General features: G+C 55.1%; 1 protein-coding gene across 2 annotated transcripts; it reads right to left on the bottom strand.

The window, feature by feature from the left end:
* Window positions 1-1,842: 1,842 nt before the first annotated feature.
* Window positions 1,843-18,322, bottom strand: SNRNP70 (small nuclear ribonucleoprotein U1 subunit 70). 2 transcript variants are annotated; one of them, XM_032839389.1, is made up of 10 exons: window positions 18,208-18,322; window positions 17,302-17,458; window positions 15,916-15,978; window positions 15,748-15,802; window positions 9,736-9,800; window positions 9,509-9,571; window positions 8,754-8,835; window positions 5,426-5,527; window positions 2,746-2,833; window positions 1,843-2,663 (listed from the first exon to the last, which is right to left on the bottom strand). In XM_032839389.1, the coding sequence occupies exons 2-10, from the start codon at window positions 17,446-17,448 to the stop codon at window positions 2,012-2,014; spliced, it is 1,317 nt and encodes a 438-aa protein (XP_032695280.1). In that variant the 5' UTR covers window positions 17,449-17,458; window positions 18,208-18,322; the 3' UTR covers window positions 1,843-2,011. The 2 variants fall into 2 exon arrangements, with proteins under 2 accessions (XP_032695280.1, XP_032695281.1); XM_032839390.1 differs by having other exon boundaries at window positions 1,843-2,636.
* Between the last annotated feature and the right edge of the window lie 286 nt (window positions 18,323-18,608).

Below are 18,608 nucleotides of genomic sequence, written 5' to 3'. Positions count from 1 at the left end.
TTAAAGATGGCAGATCTCTTCAAAGCTCTCCATCCTTTCCTTGTTTCGTGAACCTGTGGTTATTTCACTCTCCGGTAACTCCCAACAGCAGGATGCCTGGGTCTGTTGGCTACTTTTCCCTTGGTTTTCAGCAACTCAAGTCTTCTTTCTAGAATACCTAATGGTTTTTGAGTAAATGCTGAGCATTGTGTACTAGAAATCACAGAGGCTCTTGAATTAGATCTTCCCCCAGAGGGCTAAGTCCTCTCCCAGCAAGGACATCACCTGTAATCCCGATGGGTCCAGTTTCAGATCTCCACGGAGATCTCCCGCACGGCCACCACAAGTGCCAAGTGTGCAAGTGGCTGCTGCCACCTCTGCTCAGCTCGCTAGCATCCAGCTTCTGCTTTCTGATAAGCCCTTTGTGGTCAGGTCTTACACGGACAGCAAGCAGTTTAGCAGCTGGCAAATGTTTTGAGGGAAGGCTGCCGATGGAACTGGGGGCTCAGTGGCCCATCTGGAAATTCTGCCCTTAAGTCCAACCTGTGCGGTCTAACCTGTGTGAATTCAACTCAGCGGACTGACACTTTCTGAGTCTATTCCCCTAGGCTCAAGTGGCAAATGCCCTCGGGGAACAGGGGAGGGCTAACAGGTTCACCTGTGTGCTTTCCTTTTCTTAGGCATCACCCTCCAGCCAAGCTCCCCAGTTCCTTCTGCGGATTTTGTCCGGGCTTCGTGTAACATGCCTGTGCCACGCTAGCCCCAAACCCTGCTCTTTACGGCCAATTCCAGAAGCGCAGGTGCAGTATCTGGTATATCTATGAGCATATACTAACTAGAGGCACGGAGTTCTCTTTTAGTCCCTAAATTCTTCCTTCCAGAACCAGTTTTTTCATTTAGGTTGTGGTCTCCTGCTGCAGGATTTTCTCCATTGGCTGTCATTTTTGCACGGTTAGGTAGAATGAGGCAGTTAAAAACCGTAATCCTTGTGTCAGTCAGATTTAGCGGACAGGCTGCCTCTGGGTTACCAGGCTAAGTTTACCTATAGACTGAGAAAATCCTCAGACACAAAAATAGGTCCTGTATTTGCCTACGCAGAAAATGCCCAGCTCCTAGGCATCCCAAGGGCTGAAACGGAGGACAGCCATTCCAGGCAGCGATTCTGGAGTTTGCTACACTCGTACCTGCAGCTGTGGTCTTGAGCCCCTCTGGGGTTCTGTGAGGCTCACTGGCTTCCTTCTCAAGGGGTCACCAGCCTGATGTGTCCTCACCCTCCGGAAACGGCCGGAATCTCAACTGCTGATGGAAGCTCTCCGGGTCTCTTATTAACCCTCCACTGACACTGGCAGCCGGAAGTAAAAATACTCATGAACTTGCTATCATTAACCACAGGCCCTTTGCACTCCCCACCTTGTGCAGCTGCTCTGTGGCACCCCATCTTGTCCCTCTGTAGCTTGTGCTCCTGGTTCATCTCCTCAGCCTTTCCCTGCTCTCCCAACTCCGGCGACAGCTTCCCTTTCACGCAAACCTGCGGCTCCCACTGAGCAATAGTGTCTGGAAACCCACCTGGCCACCAAGACAAGGGCAGGGATGGCCCCACAGGGAATGTGTGGCAGACATTAAAAAAAGAGGAGGAAGGAAATCACAAAGGGACCAAAAATCCTAATGGAGGGAACCCTTAGAGAACACCTCCTTATCCCATTTTAAGCAGGTCTGGTATAGTGTGGGTAGGTCCAGCCTTAGGTCGTCATAAAGCCCCGGTCCTTCGCAGGCCCTGGGACACAAACCAAAGTGGGGCTATCAACAGTCAGGTGACGACCTTGGTGGGGGAAATACAGGAAGAGCAGTGAAGAAACCAAGGTGCTCATTATCAACAGGAAATTAATTTTATTTTTAAATCTGAGGGGCCTGAACAAATAAGGAGACTCCTACCCTTGGCTGGCAAACTTGGGTGGTGGCCAAGGTCAGGGGAGAGGATGACAGCAGGGGGTGGGTAGGAACACGTCCAAAACAAAACAGGGGGAGGCCCTCATCACTCTGGTGCGGCCTCCATCAAATACCCGTTCTCCGGAGCAAGATACCCATCACCTCCCTCAGATTCCATGTACATGTCTCGGCTTTCGTTGCCCAGACCCTCCAGCCCGTTGTCCTGGCCGCCACCACCCCCACCTCGGGCCTCATCCCTGCCCCGTTCGCCACCCCGCTCCCCCCGCTTGTGCTCGCGATCCCGGTCTCGGTCTCGGTCCCGACGCCGCTCCCGCTCGCTCCGGTGGCTCCGACGTCGTTCCCGGTCACGATCCCGGCCCTTCTCCTCTGGACCATCAGGGCCGTCAGGACCCAGCTCCCCAGGAGGCCCATCGTCAGGAGGCGCATCGCCGGCCTCAGAGGGCTCTGCCATGTCACCACCACCTCCGCCACCACGCAGCTCCTCCTTGCGCTCCCGCTCCCGTCGTGCCCGCTCCCGGCTCCGGCTACTTCGCCGCTTCCGTTCCCGGTCCTTGTCCTTGCTACGCTCCCTGGAGCGCCTCCGCTCCTCCTTGTCGCGACTCCGTGAGCGCCGCCGCCGGTCCCGAGAGCGGGAGCGTCGCCGTTCTCGCTCCTTGTCTCGCTCGCGGCTTCGTTCCCTGCGCTCCCGCTCGCGGTCCCGGTCCCGGTCCCTGTGGGGCAGCGGGGAGGGGCCAGGCCTGGATGAGGTGGGCAGAGGTTTGTGGCAGGGCTCCCCCACGTGACCACCCCCATCCCAGGACCCCGGCTGCCCAATCTTACCTCTCATCATAGCGGGAAGTATCGTCCCGGCCGGAATGCCGGATGTTCACGTCGGCCCCGCCTCTTCTGGTCCCACCGAGGCCACCTCCTAGGGTGAGAGCACGCGAGAGGGCGTCAGTCTGGGCAGAGCGCTGAGGGAAGGGAAATGGGACCGAAGAGCGAAAGGAAGGACTGCAGCCACACTAGGAGAGCCAGGCCTTACAGACACGTGAGGACTTTCACAAGGTGCCAGCTGGGAAACACCTGCACTCAGACTCCAAAGCGCATGCCCCAGCCTCCAGATACCGCAGAGCCTCGCACACCCCTCCCACGCAGCGGCCGCCTCACACCGCCCTAAGCCAGTCACTTTTTTTTAAAAAAGATTTAATTATTTGATAGAGAGCATGAGTGGGGGTGGGGCAGAGAGAGGGAGAAATAAGACGACTCCCCGCTGAGCAGGGAAGGGGCTCAACCCCAGGACGCAGAAATCACGCCCTGAGTCAAAGCAGACACTTAACCAACTGAGCCATCCAAGCGCCCCAAGCCAGTGACCCTTGGAACTGACCTGCCTCAAAGCCTCCAATGGCTTCGCGCTGCCCACCTTTCAACTGGGGGCCCCGGTTCTTTACGTTCTGGGTAGTCTCAATCTCCTCGCGGCCTCCATCTCCCTTCTGCCCCCATCTGCGATCCCTCCTCTCTCCCCAGAATCTCACCCTCCCTGGGGAGTGAACGTACTCACCCTTCCCGTCTTAGCCGGAGCGGCACTTCCTCAGGCCTGCCCTGACCTACTGGACTCACTGCCCTCCACCATACACTCACAGACCGTACGCGCCTCCTGAAACTTCCGGGAGCTCACATTTACACACCCGTGGGAGCTGAGGGGCGCCTGCCTTTCCCGGCAGACTCTCAGCACCGTCAAGGTCGGGACTGACTGGCCCTGCTCGCCGTAACCAACACGTGGTACAGCAGCCAGAAGATGGAAGTCTAGTGCTAGAGTCGGGTGACTGACCCAACGACTCCAAGAAGCAGGAGCGCGCCTTCTGCAGGCGGGAAAACAAAGTCACTTGCACAGGGCCTTGGCTACAAAGGTGCAGAACCGGGCTCAGGCTCCCAGCCAACTCCAGAACTTCCCCTCTCGTGCCCCTCTCTGCACCACTCGGACTGGAAGAAAGATTCAGTGAGGCAGGCCCGAGTTCCATATAAGGAAACGGCTTCTAGCAATGCCAGTGAAAAAGGAGAAAGACCGTTTGGAGAGCAAACACTCTAGCCGGGAGAGGCCACTGCCAGGCATCTGGAACATCACAGGCAGGGCGTAGCACGGGCTGTCTCCCCTTTTCAGGTCACGATCCAGCTGTGGATCCCATCATGTATCGGATGGCTTGCAACCAATATATTAAGAAAACAAAATAAAACAACAGAACATAAAATACTAGTATACGTTCCCTGTAAAAAAGGTAATTATTGTTCACAGAACTTTTGTTCTGGATGCTATTTTTCCAGATATATACTGGGTCAGGATGTACTGCTATCACTAAGCCTGAATGCCAGCTGAACTAGAAGACTCTGAGATTCCAGAATCCTACAACTGCAAACAGCACACTCTGAAAAACTCACGCCACCCCAGAGAAACAAGGGGAGGTAAGGAGCGCTCTCCTGTCTGAGGCTCAGCAGGTGCACATGTGGTCTGGGCCACCCAGGCCAGGCCAGGGTGAGAAGAGTGACGGGGAGGCGGGAGAAGAGCAGCAGTCCTGCACCCGCCTGAGGTGTCGGCCAGGGTAGGACCGCCTCTCTCGGAGAGCCGTCACTCACCCTCGAAGGAGCAGGTCCTTTACAGGCCTGAGAGGACGGCAGGCCGTAGCCCCAGGTCCAGGCCCCATGCTGAGCCCGAGATCCAAGCACCGCAGAGCACGGAGACGCACCCAGGTCTAGGGGTAAAGCGGAAGTGGCACGGGGCCTGTGCAGGGAAGCACAGAAGAGACCAGTCTGCGGGGACAGCAGGCAAGGTGGACGCGGGCTGCAGGGACGCCAGGGGCAGCTCTGGGCAGCTCTAAGGCCCAGCCGCCAGGTGCACGGGAGGCCCATCACACATGTCTGGGCTCCAAGGGACTCCCAGGATTCTTTCCCAACAAGGCTCCTTTGTGCTTTAAAAACCTCAAATGTGCTCTTAATACTTGCAACCAAACTGACCTTGACTGACAGACTGAGTAACAATCAGAGACAGACAGAGGCTGTCCACGTCTTGCTCCTGACTGAAAGCACAGTACACAGCTGGTAGCCGATGAATAAACAAAGGAGCGAGAGCTAAGACTATATGGGTGACAGCGAGATCTTCATGAGCCCTACCATGCGCCACTTGCCAAACTGGGCATCCTGTGCTGAGCTCAGAGAACTCTGCAGTTACCCCGACTTTCCAGGATCAAGGGAAATGAGGCAGGAAGACGGGCAAATGCACCAACTAGTAAGTGCACAAGCTGCCATCTGGTCCCAGACTCGCCTTTCCAAGCCAGGGCTCCCGCTCATCGGTGACCCAGAATGAGAAGCCAGCCACCAGGAAGGATGATGGTGACAAGAGAAGCTGGAGGGAGGGAGGGTATGATGAGCAGCCAGGCAAGGCAAAAGAGGAAGGGGAGACAGGAAGCAACAGAGGGATGCAGAAGGGGGTCGGGCCCACCGGGGCGCAGTCCCGGCAGGAAGTGCTCACCTAGCCGCCGGGGCCGCCAGCCCTTCACAGTTCGGCCCCTCTCCACATCCACAAGGACTCTCCTGCCATCAATCTTCTTGCCATCTGCGTGCTTGTAAGCGGCTGCAACAGACGTGGGGAGGGGGAGGGGAAGGAATCCCCAGAGGGTCCTCTAGTCAGGACAGGGCCCAGCTCTGTGGCATCCCCACCCGCACGTCCCCATCAATGCACTCTGTGCGCACGCGCACACACACGCACACGCCCACCAGACAGCCAGGCAACTGACAGCCAGACCAACCCTCTCCCAAACCAGGAGGGGCCTGCTCCATCTTGGCACCTGTTTATCACCCCCCAATTGCTACTGGGGGGGAGCAAGACCACCCCAACCACCACGCCTCTGGGCACCCAGGCCCTTCCTACTCCCATTTGACAGAGCAGCCCCCTCCTGCCCAGGCGGCCAAAGTTGCTGCAAAGAAACTGGAGGTTAACTTAAGGCTGGACTCTGCTGTGGGGGAGGGCTCCTCCACAACCCCAGGCATGCACCCTAAACCATCATGCTGGGGCAGGAGGCCCAGCTGGGCCGCTCTGCACCCCAGTTCACACCGGTTTTCCTTTTTGTTTTTTTGTGTTGTTTTTTTTTTGGGGGGGGGGGAGGTGAGCGTGGGGGGAACAGACATCAGAACAGAAAATGAACCAGAAAAGGGTGGGAGAAATCTTTAGGAGATGGCAGGGAGCAGAGGGTGGGTTATGGTGCTCCCAGGGGGCCTGGAGGGGCCCCCTACAGCAGCTGGGGGAGAGGGAAAGTGGAGGGAGGCATGGGAGGCGTGCGGTGCTACCGACAATTCCTGCCTTACCTGAGCCGACTGACTGCCACCCAATCCCAGCCCCCATCCCATCTCTCCCTCCACACCCCCAGCTCAACACATGCTGGGAGGCCAACCCCAGCCGGAGCCTCTTGGGATGGGTGAGGAGTAGAGGGGGAGATTCAGGGAGAGGCGTGTTCCTGCTCTTGGGCAGGGCACAGTGATGGGCAGGCCTGATCCCGGGTCTGTCTTACACGGGGCGTTGGGAAGGCCAAAAAGGTCTCTTTCCCACCCCCAGCCCTGGCCTAGGGGGTGTCCTCAACCAACCACAATACCCTGACCCGCCCCAGCCCTCTCCCCCCCAAATAACAACCAGAGGAAGAGAAAAAGGTGCCATTTACCGATGCCGGCCTTGCGGGTGTCCAAACCGAGCGGGATGGGGGGGGCTCGGCAACTCCTGGGGGCCTGGCGAGGAGGCGGGCTTCCCGGGGGGGGACACGGGACCGCTTACCTGGAGCCCCCAAGCTTACCTGAGCACGCGCACAGACCCCACACCCACCACCATGGGGTCAGCTAAAGCTACAGGGAAGGGAAGTTGGGGGTTCTAGGGAGCCATAGAGAGCGAGAGGAACCACATCTCCTGCACCACCTGGAGACAGGCAGAGGAAGTGGTAGACCCCAAAGAAACCTCATGGAGGCCTTGAAAGACGGGGGAGACAAGGGTTAACGTCAAGTCTAGGAGCTGGTAAAGCCCAGGGACTAGCTTGTTGAATTTTTTAAAAGAAGGCTGGGGAGACCTTAGTGAACCTGTCCGCCCTTACCTTTCCCAGTAAAGTCCACACTAAACTAAGCACACGCCCCACCCCCTCGCAGCACATAGAAGGACTTTTCCACCTCGAATTCCACACTCCCTCCCACCACCTGCCACTCAAAAGGCTGGCACACAAGGAGACAGCCTGGGGGGGGGTCCAGGAGATGGAGTGCTGCCCGTGATTTGAGGAGGAGGGGCCATTTGGCCCCCAAACCCAGAGGAGGGTAGTAGGGGAGAAGGGATTTAAGGACCGGGAACACAGTCAAGCAAAGGAACCCTGCTCTGGTTCAGTATCCCAAACCCCAGAAGAGGCCCAACCCAAGAGTACCAACAAAGAAACCATGTGACATGTGTACTTCTAGGCTTCTCTTTCTCTCCCTCTCTTAGGTCTCTAGACAGTGGAAGGGTCTTTAAGTAAAATCTACAACACCTTCAGCTGCTTGCAGCCTGTCACTCGGTCCCTCCCACACCCCAACCCCCAATTCCATGCACTCTGCAGAGCCGCTGGCCACCACAGCCCTTTGGCAGGCCTCAACCATGATAAGGCAGACAGAAAAGGGGCACAGCACCCTGAGTCTAGCAACCAAAAAAAGATTCTCCAGGGCCACCACAGTGACAGCCCCACAAAAGCACGGGGGCCAGGAGCAAAGGGCTGAAGGGTTCCCCATGGAGCCCTCACCCTAGTGCGCCCTGCCTGCGGTATTCCCGTCACCCTGCCGCTGACGCCATGAAGCCAGGTTAAGTCAGGGGTTGAGTGGAGCCCGACCGGAGAGGCTAGCTGCCTTTCCCGTCAGGGCTGATCCTTCCCTTCCTGGGATCAGCAAGACTATCAGAGAGCATATACGGACTGGGGAAAGGGTCGGCAGGAGGGACAAAGGGCACCCAAACAAGGCAAGGGTTCTGGGTGCGGGGTGGCTGAGGGGCGACTGGGAATGGGAGGAGGGATGCCTCGCTGCTCCTGAGCTGCCTGGCTAAGCTGGGCTGGTGTGCGGGGCTGCGTGATCTTACCCATGATACAAACCCTTATACCAACCATACACTGAGGTGTTGTAAGGGGAGCGTAAGCATCAGCTGCAAGCCAGCTGCGTGGTGGCTGCAGTGACAATAAGAACAGTCAATTAATACGGCGGCCCCTGGACACGCCGCAGCCCTGCCCGCCCCCCCCCACCCGTCCCTGCCCGTGTGGACGCCGCCGCAGCCTCAAGGGGGGCTTTGGAGAGGTGGGGGCAGGCGCTAAGCACGCCTACCAACCCACTGCCCGCTGAGGAACAGGGTGGGGGGCCAGGGGTGGGGAGGCGGAGGGTCGGGTGGCCCAGCCCCAGCGCTGCTGAGGGAAAGAGAGGGCAGGTTCAAAGGCCAGTCCTCATTCCATCCTGGCCGCCCCCAATGCTGGTGGGGGGAATGGGGAGAGGCTCCCCAAACATCCGACCCCTCCCCCACCTCCAGCTGGCCGCAGCCCCCACCCAGTTCCCTCCTTGCCCCTGAGGTTCAACGTGTGACACTTACCTCCCCAGGTTCACACACACACACACGTTGTGGGGGGTTTTGGTTTTTGTTTTTTAAAAAACACGTATATAAAAAAAAAAAAGATATATCAGAAACAGAGGGAGGAGGAGGAGAGACATCGCTAATGTCAGGTCTGGCAGGGTGGGGGTGGGGACAGACGACGGGAAGGGGCTGGGCAGCAGAGGAGAGAGAGGGTCAGAGCGCAGGGCTCAGGCCGGGAGGTACTCACAGTGCATGTCTCGCTCATGTTCGTACTCGATGAAGGCGTAGCCTCGGGGCTTTCCTGACCGCTTACTGTAGACCATGTGTATCTGGGCGGGGCCGCAGGTAGAAATCAGTTCTCCGACTAGGAAATCCCACCCCTTCAAGCACCAGCCTGTGCGCAAGGCCCTGGGCTGGGTGCTGCCAGCGACAGAGGCCGCAGACCCTCTCCCCGGCCTCAGGAGCCCAGAATGACTGTGGCTCTCACAGCGCCGGGCTTGGCAGTGCGTGCACAATAATCCCCAGCCCTCGCCCAGAGCGCTCACGGGACTTTTCAGTGAATTTAAGACATGTTGCTTAAACATAAAGCCTTCCTCTGAAACAGGAGTCAGCACACACATTTACACTTTTTATTTACACTTTTTCTCTGAAGGGCCAGACAGCAGGTACTTCCAGCTGAGGGCCTCAGGGTCTGACAACCTGACTCTGCCTTCTGAAACAGCAGCTACAGACAACAGTGAATAAAGGGGCTTGGCCGGTCACCGACAAGCCTATATTTACAAACAGTAAGTTTGTAGTTTGCCTACTCATACCCTAAATCAACAGAAAGTCGCCCTTCCTGCTACCTAAAGCCAGCTGCATGTTAGTGCACTCAGAATGTGAACGCAGGCCACGGCCTCTGAGGCCCCAAAATGACGGGACACATCCTTGGGGCCGGGAGCCAGCCTTCTCCCTCCCCGCATCACGCCCCAATTCGAGTAGCCAAAGCCCCAGTTCACTCACTCTTTTGATGGGTCCGTACACCTCAAACTCTCTCCGGAGCTTCGATTCTGTCGTGTCATAGTTCTATCAGGAGACAGACACAACGTTAAGACGGAGAAGTGAGCCGTCCCAAAGCCCTTAGAATTCCAGGACTTAGCCTTATTGTCCTTTGTCCCATACTCAAGCTCTTAGCAGCCCAGGGATCTAGGCTCCTCTGGCGCTCCAGGGGTGGGGAGCTGGGGACTCACCACTCTAGCCACGAAGAGAGTCTTGAAGGCATCACCCTGAGCATTGGGATCATTGTGAGGGTCCCCTGCACGAGAAGAACACACTGTGTAAGGACTGAGTGTCCACAGCCTCACCCAGCAAGACAGACACACACAGATGGGCAGAGGCCCGTTAGATAGAAGAAAACTGCTGGTGACCTGGAGACCTTGGGCATGCTCCTCTCTCCAGCTGCCCTAGAGCACAGTGGCCCTTCTACGAGTAGTCAGTTTAGGCTGACAGGGGAAGGGGGGAGGCTGACCTCAAGCTGACTGGGCGGGACCACCCTAAATGCCATTCAGACCTATACATGCGAAGGCTCCAGTCCCTTCCGGGGGAAGACTGGGCACCTCTGTGGAGGCAGCCAGATCCCCACTGGTGTGGGGTGGGGCGGGGGCGTTCCCCCCTCACCTGCAGGGCCGCACTGCCACCTGATGGCACAGCTTGCAACTACAGCCCGTGGGAAAACCTTAGCTCAAAGGCTGGGAGAGGGCCCCAGAGAGGCAGAGCCTTGCTTTCTTCCCTAGGTGCTTTTTGGCCTCTGTGCCTCAGGGAGAAAGCCAGGGCACAAGATGCTGATCAGATTCTCCGCCCACAAGGCCACGGAGGAATAACCATCTCTGCAGACAGGGGCCAAAATCTACTACAGAACCCATTTCGGAAGGGATTCTGAAGGCTCAGGCCCAGGAAGAAGTCCTTTTCAGACTATGGTGACCCAACCGCACACGACAGCCCTCGACTCCCGCCAGGGCCCCAGAGGCACCCTGCCCAGCGCCCAGCGGAGGCGGTTCCTCCATGACACAGTGCCGCCCTCAGGAGCGACCTGCCGTGTTGTAGGGAGCAGGAGGAAAGGAACGTTAGTAATTCATGGCACATATAATCAGGCCCCGACACCGCGCTGGGTGCTGAGGCTTCGTCATCTCGCAAGTGGAAACAAAGCCAAGCCCTGAAGCGTGGAAGAGGAAGAAGCAGAGCAGCAAGGAGGCCGAGCCCGGCTTCACACCCCAGCCTGACCTCACGGGCCGGGGGCTCTAACTACCAGGCTCCACGCTGAATGTCCCGGCACCGGCTTCTCAGGAACATAGTCCAGGTGTTGCAAAAAGCCAGCGAAATAAAGTTCCAGATCTGCTTCCTGTGAGAGGGCTACACTGCAAAGCGCAAGGTGACTTCAGAGAATTTACTAAAAACCAGCAGACTGAGCCCACATTTAAAGGAATAACTATCTGGAAACTGATGGCAGCCTTTGAAGACAACCCATCTTTCCGCCTGCCCCCTTAAGCCGCTCACCCTATGTCACCCCTCCGCGCCGTCATTTTCTGTGCCCTGGTCTCCAGGTCTGGGCCAGGCCGCTCTCATCCTCTCATTTAACAGGTACCCATTAAGGACTAGCGAGTGCCTGGAGCCGTCGTTAAGTGTCCAGGATTTCACAGCAAACCCGGCCAGAAGAGAGCTGTGCCCTCTTGGAGATCAGACACAAATGCAGGGAGGCTGGCCGTCAACAAGGTAAGGAAACCATTTAGTTCTATCAGACAGCGACAGACCCAGGCAGGAGAGCTGTAAGTGGAAGGTCAGGAAAGACCTCAGTGGGATGAGGGCATCTGACCGAAGACCCGGAAATCTCAGGGCAGCAACAGGAAATGCATCTGCCAACACCAGGCAGTAGGTGGTCGAACAGGTGCGGCAGGAATGCAGCAGAGGGACTGCTGCCTGGGGGAGTGGATGCCCGGCGGGCAGCGTGGAGGTGCCCAGCAGCGCCGCAGGTACACTGCAGCGGGCTCTGTGGTTCCTGCTTCCGCGAGGGGCCCATGAGTGTGACTAAAAGCAAAAGCTAGTGCAGCCAGCCAAGAGCACCCTGTACCTGAAAAAAGAACATGTCAGCACAATGACCGTGGCAGAGAACTAGAGCTGGTCGGCAGGTCACCAGTGAGCACTCCATCATGCTGGCAGAGAAATTCTGCCTTTGGGAAATCCTTGGCTAAAGGGCTGATCGAGGCAGAACCCAGAGCAGGGGCTCAAAGAACTGTCCTGTGTGGTGGGGAAACCTCATGAGACTTTTGGGTCGGCGGGTAAAGTATCTCAGAACTACAGTAAGGGGGCCCCTGGGTGGCTCAGTGGGTTAAGCCTCTGCCTTCAGCTCAGGTCATGATCTCAGGGTCCTGCATTGGGCTCTCTGCTCAGCGGGGAGCCTGCTTCCCCCCCTCTCTCTGCCTACTTGCGATCTCTGTCAAATAAATAAATAAAATCTTAAAAAAAAAAAAAAAACTCCCAGTAAGCATACTAGGCCTCAACAAGCCTCGATTTTCCTTGTCTTAAAAATATGAGTAATAACCCCTGCCATGCCTCGAAGCTGTGAGAAATCAATCACAGAACGCAGACCAACTGCTTTGGGAAGGACAAGGTCCCCTCGAAGGGCAGCCGTTTACTGCGATGAGGCACGGCATGCTTCAGCAGTGGGAACAGAGGCTCTTGGACAGACGCAAAAAAACCCTAATGTACTTGATCCATTCTTTTTTTTTTTTTTTCAATTATGCAGAAGTCCAAACATGTAGGACTGCAGAAAACAATACAACGAACCTATAGGAACCGCTTCAATTATCAACCTTGGCCACATCCGTTTCAATTGCACCCCAATCCCACTGAGGTATTTATTTTTTAAAAAAGGGTTTATTTGTTATTTGACAGAGACACAGGGATAGAAGGAACACAAGTAGGGGAAGCGGGAGAGGAGGAAGCAGGCTTCCTGTCGAGCAGGGAGCCTGATGCGGGGCTTGATCCCAGGACCCTGGGATCATGACCTGAGCCAAAGGCAGAGGCTTAACCCACTGAGCCACCCAGATGCCCCTCACTGAAGTATTTTAAATCAAACCCCTTTTATACCATCTCAGCCTCTAACAGAGACTTTTAAGAAACCAGAACTGTTAACCATAACCACATAACTGAAACCATAACCACACTGTTATGGCACCTTAACACATTACTTCCTTAACTGAACACCCAGTACTCAAATGCCAATTGTTTCTAAAGTGGATTTTCAGAGTTAGCTCATTTAAATCTGGATCCAAACAAGTTCCACCCACACCACGTGGCTGACAGCTTTTGATTCCTTAATCCATACGGTCTGGCTCCCTGCCAGCCTCCCTTGTCACTTAACTGGTTAAAGAAACTGTGTTACAAGTTTGTTGTCTATAATTTCACACATTCTGAATTTGGCTGAATGCACCTCTGTGGTGGTGGTTGTCATTTAACACAAGACCCCATTCCTAAAGGGGGGGAAATAACTTCGAGGGGGACAAGTGATTTACCCAAGGTCACTTGGCTGCAATGGACAGAATCGGGGTTAAAGAGCAGTGGGTCAGACAGCAAGGCCTGTGCCTTAACAATTGAGCAAACAGACTGCCAGACTAACTGGGGCCAACGGTTCCGCGGGCCAGGTCCTGTGCTAGCCTGGGGCCATCGAAGTGAGCAAATCCCATCCGAACCCTGCTCTCTCGGGGCAGTCGGGAAACTCCAGTGCAGAGAGATCCCCTTCAAATCCCCCACGCAGACCGAAATGACCAACCTGCAGTGGGTCTCGGGGCTTTCAGCACACAAAGGGACTCCACCTGAGCAAGGAAGTCACAGCTGAACGGGGATACAAAGGGCTGCTACAAAAGTGTCATCACAGACCGGGGGAAGAGTCTGGGCAAAAGCCCAATGATAGAAGACCTTCCGGCAAGAATGAGGCATAAGAAGAGGCAGCTGCAGCTGGAGCCCGAGGGGAGCATGGTACCCGACGTGTCTGGAACAGTGGGCAGGAAAGAGACTTTGGTCTTTATGCCAAGAGCAAAAGGAAACTGTTAGAAAAGGGTAGAATCGGACACCTGGGTGGCTCAGTGGGTTAAGCCACTGCCTTCAGCTCAGGTCATGATCCCAGCGTCCTGGGATCGAGCTCCACACTGGGAATCCCTGCTCAGCAAGGAGCCTGCTTCTCCCTCTGCCTCTGCCTGCCACTTTACATGCTTGTGCTTGCACTCTGTCTCTCTCTAAATAAATAAAATCTTAAAAAAAGAAAAGAAAGAAGTAGAATCATACTTAAAAGACCCAAAGAACTTGGTGGAGACAGAGATATAGGGAAACCAGTTAGACTGTTACTGGGTGTGTGGACAGGAGGGCACTTGGGTGGTAGCAGACATGGAGAGAAGGGTCAGATGTGAGACAGAGAGCAACAGGGACAAGCTGCGGTGACAGACTGGGGAAAGGAGGGAAAAAAGTGTTAAAAGCAATGGGCGAGGGGCGCCTGGGTGGCTCAGTGGGTTAAAGCCTCTGCCTTCGGCTCGGGTTGTGATCCCAGGGTCCTGGGATCGAGCCCCACATCAGGCTCTCTGCTCGGCAGGGAGCCTGCTTCCTCCTCTCTCTCTGCCTGCCTCTCTGCCTACTTGTGATCTCTGTCAAATAAATAAATAAATAAACAAAATCTTAAAAAAAAAAAAAAAAAAAAGCAATGGGCGACCCACGAAAGAGATCATGACTTGCAAGGCCACACAGCCATGTTCCATTGAAGAAAACATCCAAGGAGACCAGGTGGGTGGGAGGAGGAAAATCTGAATGCGGTTTGGACGCATACCAAAGATACCTTTGAGGCATCTGAGAATGGCAAGAAAGGAACTGCAGTGAATCACTGCTCAGAGTGTGCTCAGCCAATATCCATGTCTTTAGATGTTAGGCTCAGTCGGTTAGGCGTGCGACTCTTGGTTTTGGCTCAGGGCATATCTCGGGGTTGTGAAATCGAGCCCTGTGTGAGGCTCCATGCTCAGCTGGGTTCTGCTTTCAATTCTCTCCCTTTGCCCCTCCCCTCAGTTCATACCCGCTCTCTGAAATTAAAAATATATATATTTTAAGTTGGGGGATGGGCGACTGGGTGGCTCAGTGGGTTAAGCCGCTGCCTTTGGCTTGGGTCGTGATCCTAGGGTCCTAGGATCAAGTCCCACATCAGGCTCCTTGCTCAGCGGGGAGCCTGCCTCTCTCTCTGCCTCTTCCTGCCACTCTGCCTGCCTGTGCGTGGTCTCTCCCTCTAACAAATAAAATCTTAAAAAAAAAAAAAAAAAAAAAAAAAAAAGTTGGGGTGCCTGGGTGGCTCAGTTGGCTAAGTGTCTGCCTTTAGCTCAGGTCATGATCCCAGAGTCCTGGGATCGAGCCCCACAATGGGCTCCTTGCTCAGCAGGGAACCTGTTTCCTCCTCTGCCTGCAGCTCCCCCTGCTTATGCTCTCTCTGAAAAATAAAAATCTTTTTTTGGACACAAAGAGAGATCATAGAGTCAGGCAGAGAGAGAGGGGGAAGCAGGCTCCCTGCTGAGCAAAGAACCCAATGCAGGGCTTGATCCTTAATAACAAAATCTTAAAAAAAAAAGGGCTTTACAGTAAATAAACAAATAAACAAATAAAATAAACAAAATAAACAAAATCTTAAAAAAAAAAAAAAAGTTAGGCATCTGCATAATTGCCCTGAGGAAACATGCCTCTCCAGGAAATAAGGTCCAAAGAGACATGCTTCACCAGCCTCACAGGTGTAGAAGGAAAGCCCAAGTCTTCTGACTGTAAAGCCCTTCTCAGACAGACAGAACCATCTGAGGCTGATATGCCCTTCTTGTGAAGTCTGGTTAATGGCCACAGTGTATCTGGTTCTGTGTCCCAATTCCTCCTGTTCCTGCAAGGGATGGAAAACTCCCATGGTCAAGGACCAGAAGTGGGACTGTAACTACCTCACTGCTTCAGCCCGTGACACCAAACTGGGCTGTGGCAGCCCCTCCATGTGCGCTCCCCAGTCGAGGGAGCCCAGCCCAAGGTCTCAAGGCTCCCTTCCTGCCAACCCAGACCCCATCCTAAACCAGTGTTTGGCCAACTTTGTGAACTAAAAAAGTGAACCATCCCACCTTCCCATATTAGAGTCCTGGGGTGGATCAGTGGGAGACAAAGGCAAGAGCGTTTGAAGAAGAGATGGGAGAGGAAGAGACACTTACACATTTTTAGCTCTGTCTCCACTTCCTGCTGTCGCCGCTCAATCTTTTCTCGTCTCTGTCAGGAGAAAGGGGGACAAATGAATGCAGAAAGAAGTGCCCTGATGTCAGGGAACATCCTGGAGAAAGTACCAAAAAAAGATGTGGGGCCAACAGGCAAAAATGACATACCTTTCTCTCCATGCGTTCCTCCCGAGTTTCTGCTCGAGTCGGGGGAGGAGCATCTCGAGGGTCCTGGGAACAAGAGAGGTGACAGGGTGGGAGGGACAGAGGTTGCAAGGGACACCGATCCAGAAAACAATAGACACCTCAGCCACTCACTGCCCCCCACACACAAGCAAACATGGGACAGTTTCCAGGCCAGTGGAAGCGAGGGGGTGGCAAAGATCAAAAACACGGGTCTGTGGACAAATACTATCCACAAACCTCTGCTGGTCTGTGACAAGAGAAATACAGAAACTGGAAGAATTCAGAAACTTCTACAGCAACCGGATAGAGCAGCTTTACACGCACTGAGCTTAATAAAAATTTGATCTTTTATTCTGTAGTCTTTCTTCAAAGACACAGGAAAATCAAAATCATTCCATTGTATACATATAAACATCACCCTGCAAAAGATTTGTCTTTTATCACAGAAACCGATCAGGACCAGGGTCGAAGCAAAAGGAGCTGACAGCGCAGTCCAGTAGCAATACCTGGACACCTTCTGATGGTCAGGGTAGTTCTTGAAGGGCTCACCAACCGCTCATTAAACTCTGCCACATGACCTACGCCATCTAGGGTGCTACAGGCCTGCAGCCATTAAATTAGTTTAATTAGCTAATAACATTTCCCCAGGACTGGTTCACCAAGGGTGGCAAATCCTACTGAAGAACCAGTCTCCTATTATTTCTCCTCTACCTTCAGCGGCCCTTTCTTACTTGATACCAGAACTGGCCTCCTCTGACTTCTGGCTGTGTGCCAGCCCTTCTCAGGTGTGCTCTGACCCACCTCTGATGTTGTCACCCGCAGTTTAGAAATGAAAAGACGGAGGGAGGCCCAGAAGCCCAAGTCACGTATGTGTGTTTACCCTGTAGCTGCAGAGCTGAAAATCTCAAGCCCATATGAACACCACCCTATTAATAATAAAAATGGTGACCATGCCTCCATTGATGGCTGCTGACAACTTAATGTCAAGCCCTGTACCAAGTTTTGCAGTTAATTCCCTGCCAATATTGTGAGAAAAATACTACTACCCTTTGCTAAAAATGAAGACATCAACTAATTGAACATACCACTCGCCCAAGGTCACACAGCTGATAAATCGTGTGAGCCGAAGATGGCCTGACTCCAAAGCCTGAATCCTCAACTGCTAGTTCCCGAATTTTCCAAAAACAACAACAACAACGACAAAAAACCCTACAAGGAATACGGTATCAACCCTATTTAAGACAGGATCGAAAAAAGTGAGTCCCCTGCCTAAATCGCACGCTAGAAAATGGCCAGAAACCGGACTCCCAAATCCAGCTCTGCAGCCCCCTGAACCCAAACCATTCCAAGTCTGCTCAGTGAACTCACCTCAAACTCTCGAATGTAGGGCGCAATGCCACAGTAAGGTTGGTTGTGGTGTTTTTCATGTGGCAGTTTCTCCAAGGGTGGCAGGTACGGGATAGGGTCACGGGGAGCAAAGAGGGCCAGAAGGTTGGGTGGCAGGAACTGGGTCATCTTGCCAAGTCTGAGAGCAGAAACAGGACAGGCTTAAGTTAGGGTGACCGGGTACTCATGAGGCCCCTACCGTCCCCTGACTCCCAAGAAAAGAGAGATCCAGGGGCAAGGTCTCAGTCTGAAAAAAGGTTTTGTAAGAACACGGGAGTGATCCTAAGGCTCAGTCTGAAAAAGAAACCAGGTTGGGGGGGCGGGTGGAGAGCGCTGTGTGAGGGCGGGGCAAAGCCGCTCAGGGAAACAAAGACTGAAAAAGAGTTTCTGAGGAGTTAAGTGTCAGCGTCCCGAGCAAGAGGCCGTGAGGCTGAGAGGTTCCCTGTGAGCATGCCGGGGGTGGGGGGGGTGGGCTCAAGGATCCTTACAAGGGAGGGCCCCCTCCCCACCCTGGAGAACAGGTTATGGGGACGGGAATCGCAGGAAGTCCCGGGCTAAGGAAGAGGCTCAGAAGCAACAAGCCCCTCGAGCCAGGGCTTGTGGGTAATAGATCCAGGCCCCCCACAGACGAAAGGAATTGTGGGTAAGGGTCCAGGCCACCTAGGCGGCGAGGGAGAAAAAGGCAACACGCCGCAAGGGCCTGTGGGTAAGGGGCCGCGGGAGAGCTGCGGGAAGAGGGTCCAGGTGCCCAGAGAACTCTGGGTAAGGGGTGCAGAGAGGTGCGGGGGCGCGGGAAAGAGGCCCCGCCGCGGGGATAAGACTGGGGCCCACCGCAGGGGGTTGTGGGTAGCGGCTCCGCACCCGATGAGGCCACTCAGTCACACTCACCCGCCGCGCGGCGCCCTCCTCGGCCTGGCGACGGTCCGGGGGCTCGCGGCGGCTGCTGCGGCCCCTCAGCAGCAGGGACTCCTGCTCTGGCTTCGACTCCGGCGGCGTCCGCGTCCGTCTGCCTCCGTCGCCCGCCCAGCGCGCGCACCAGGCCGCTGCTCACGAGCCCGCGCGGCCTCGGCTGGCGACAGGGGCAAGGGGTGGAACAAGTCGCAAATCCCTCCGCCGTCCGCGCTGCGCACGCGCCGCTTGATTAAGCACAACCCACACACAAGGACCTGGCGCCGGCGCGAGCACTGCGCACGCGCCGGGTCACTTCCCCGCCCCCCCTGGGCGCCTTAAACTCCTGTGCCGCGGCGGGCTGCAGGCCGCAGTGCGCACGCGGGTAGCGCACCCAGCAG

Source organism: Lontra canadensis, unplaced genomic scaffold (assembly GCF_010015895.1).
Source record: "Lontra canadensis isolate GAN:19392208 unplaced genomic scaffold, GSC_riverotter_1.0 scaffold107, whole genome shotgun sequence".
NCBI lineage: Eukaryota > Metazoa > Chordata > Mammalia > Carnivora > Mustelidae > Lontra > Lontra canadensis.
Note: the sequence above shows the minus strand (reverse complement) of the source record. Positions and strands in the feature narration are given on the sequence as shown.

What these genes read in the sequence shown, in the direction of transcription:
- SNRNP70 (XM_032839389.1), bottom strand. Translation starts at nt 17,448, where the DNA reads ATGACCCAGTTCCTGCCACCCAACCTTCTGGCCCTCTTTGCTCCCCGT. An exon ending in CCTACATTCGAGAGTTTGAG is followed by an intron (nt 15,979 to 17,301) that starts GTGAGTTCACTG and finishes TCTTGTTCCCAG; the next exon opens with GACCCTCGAGATGCTCCTCC. An exon ending in ACATGAGCGAGACATGCACT is followed by an intron (nt 5,528 to 8,753) that starts GTGAGTACCTCC and finishes CGTCTGTTGCAG; the next exon opens with CCGCTTACAAGCACGCAGAT.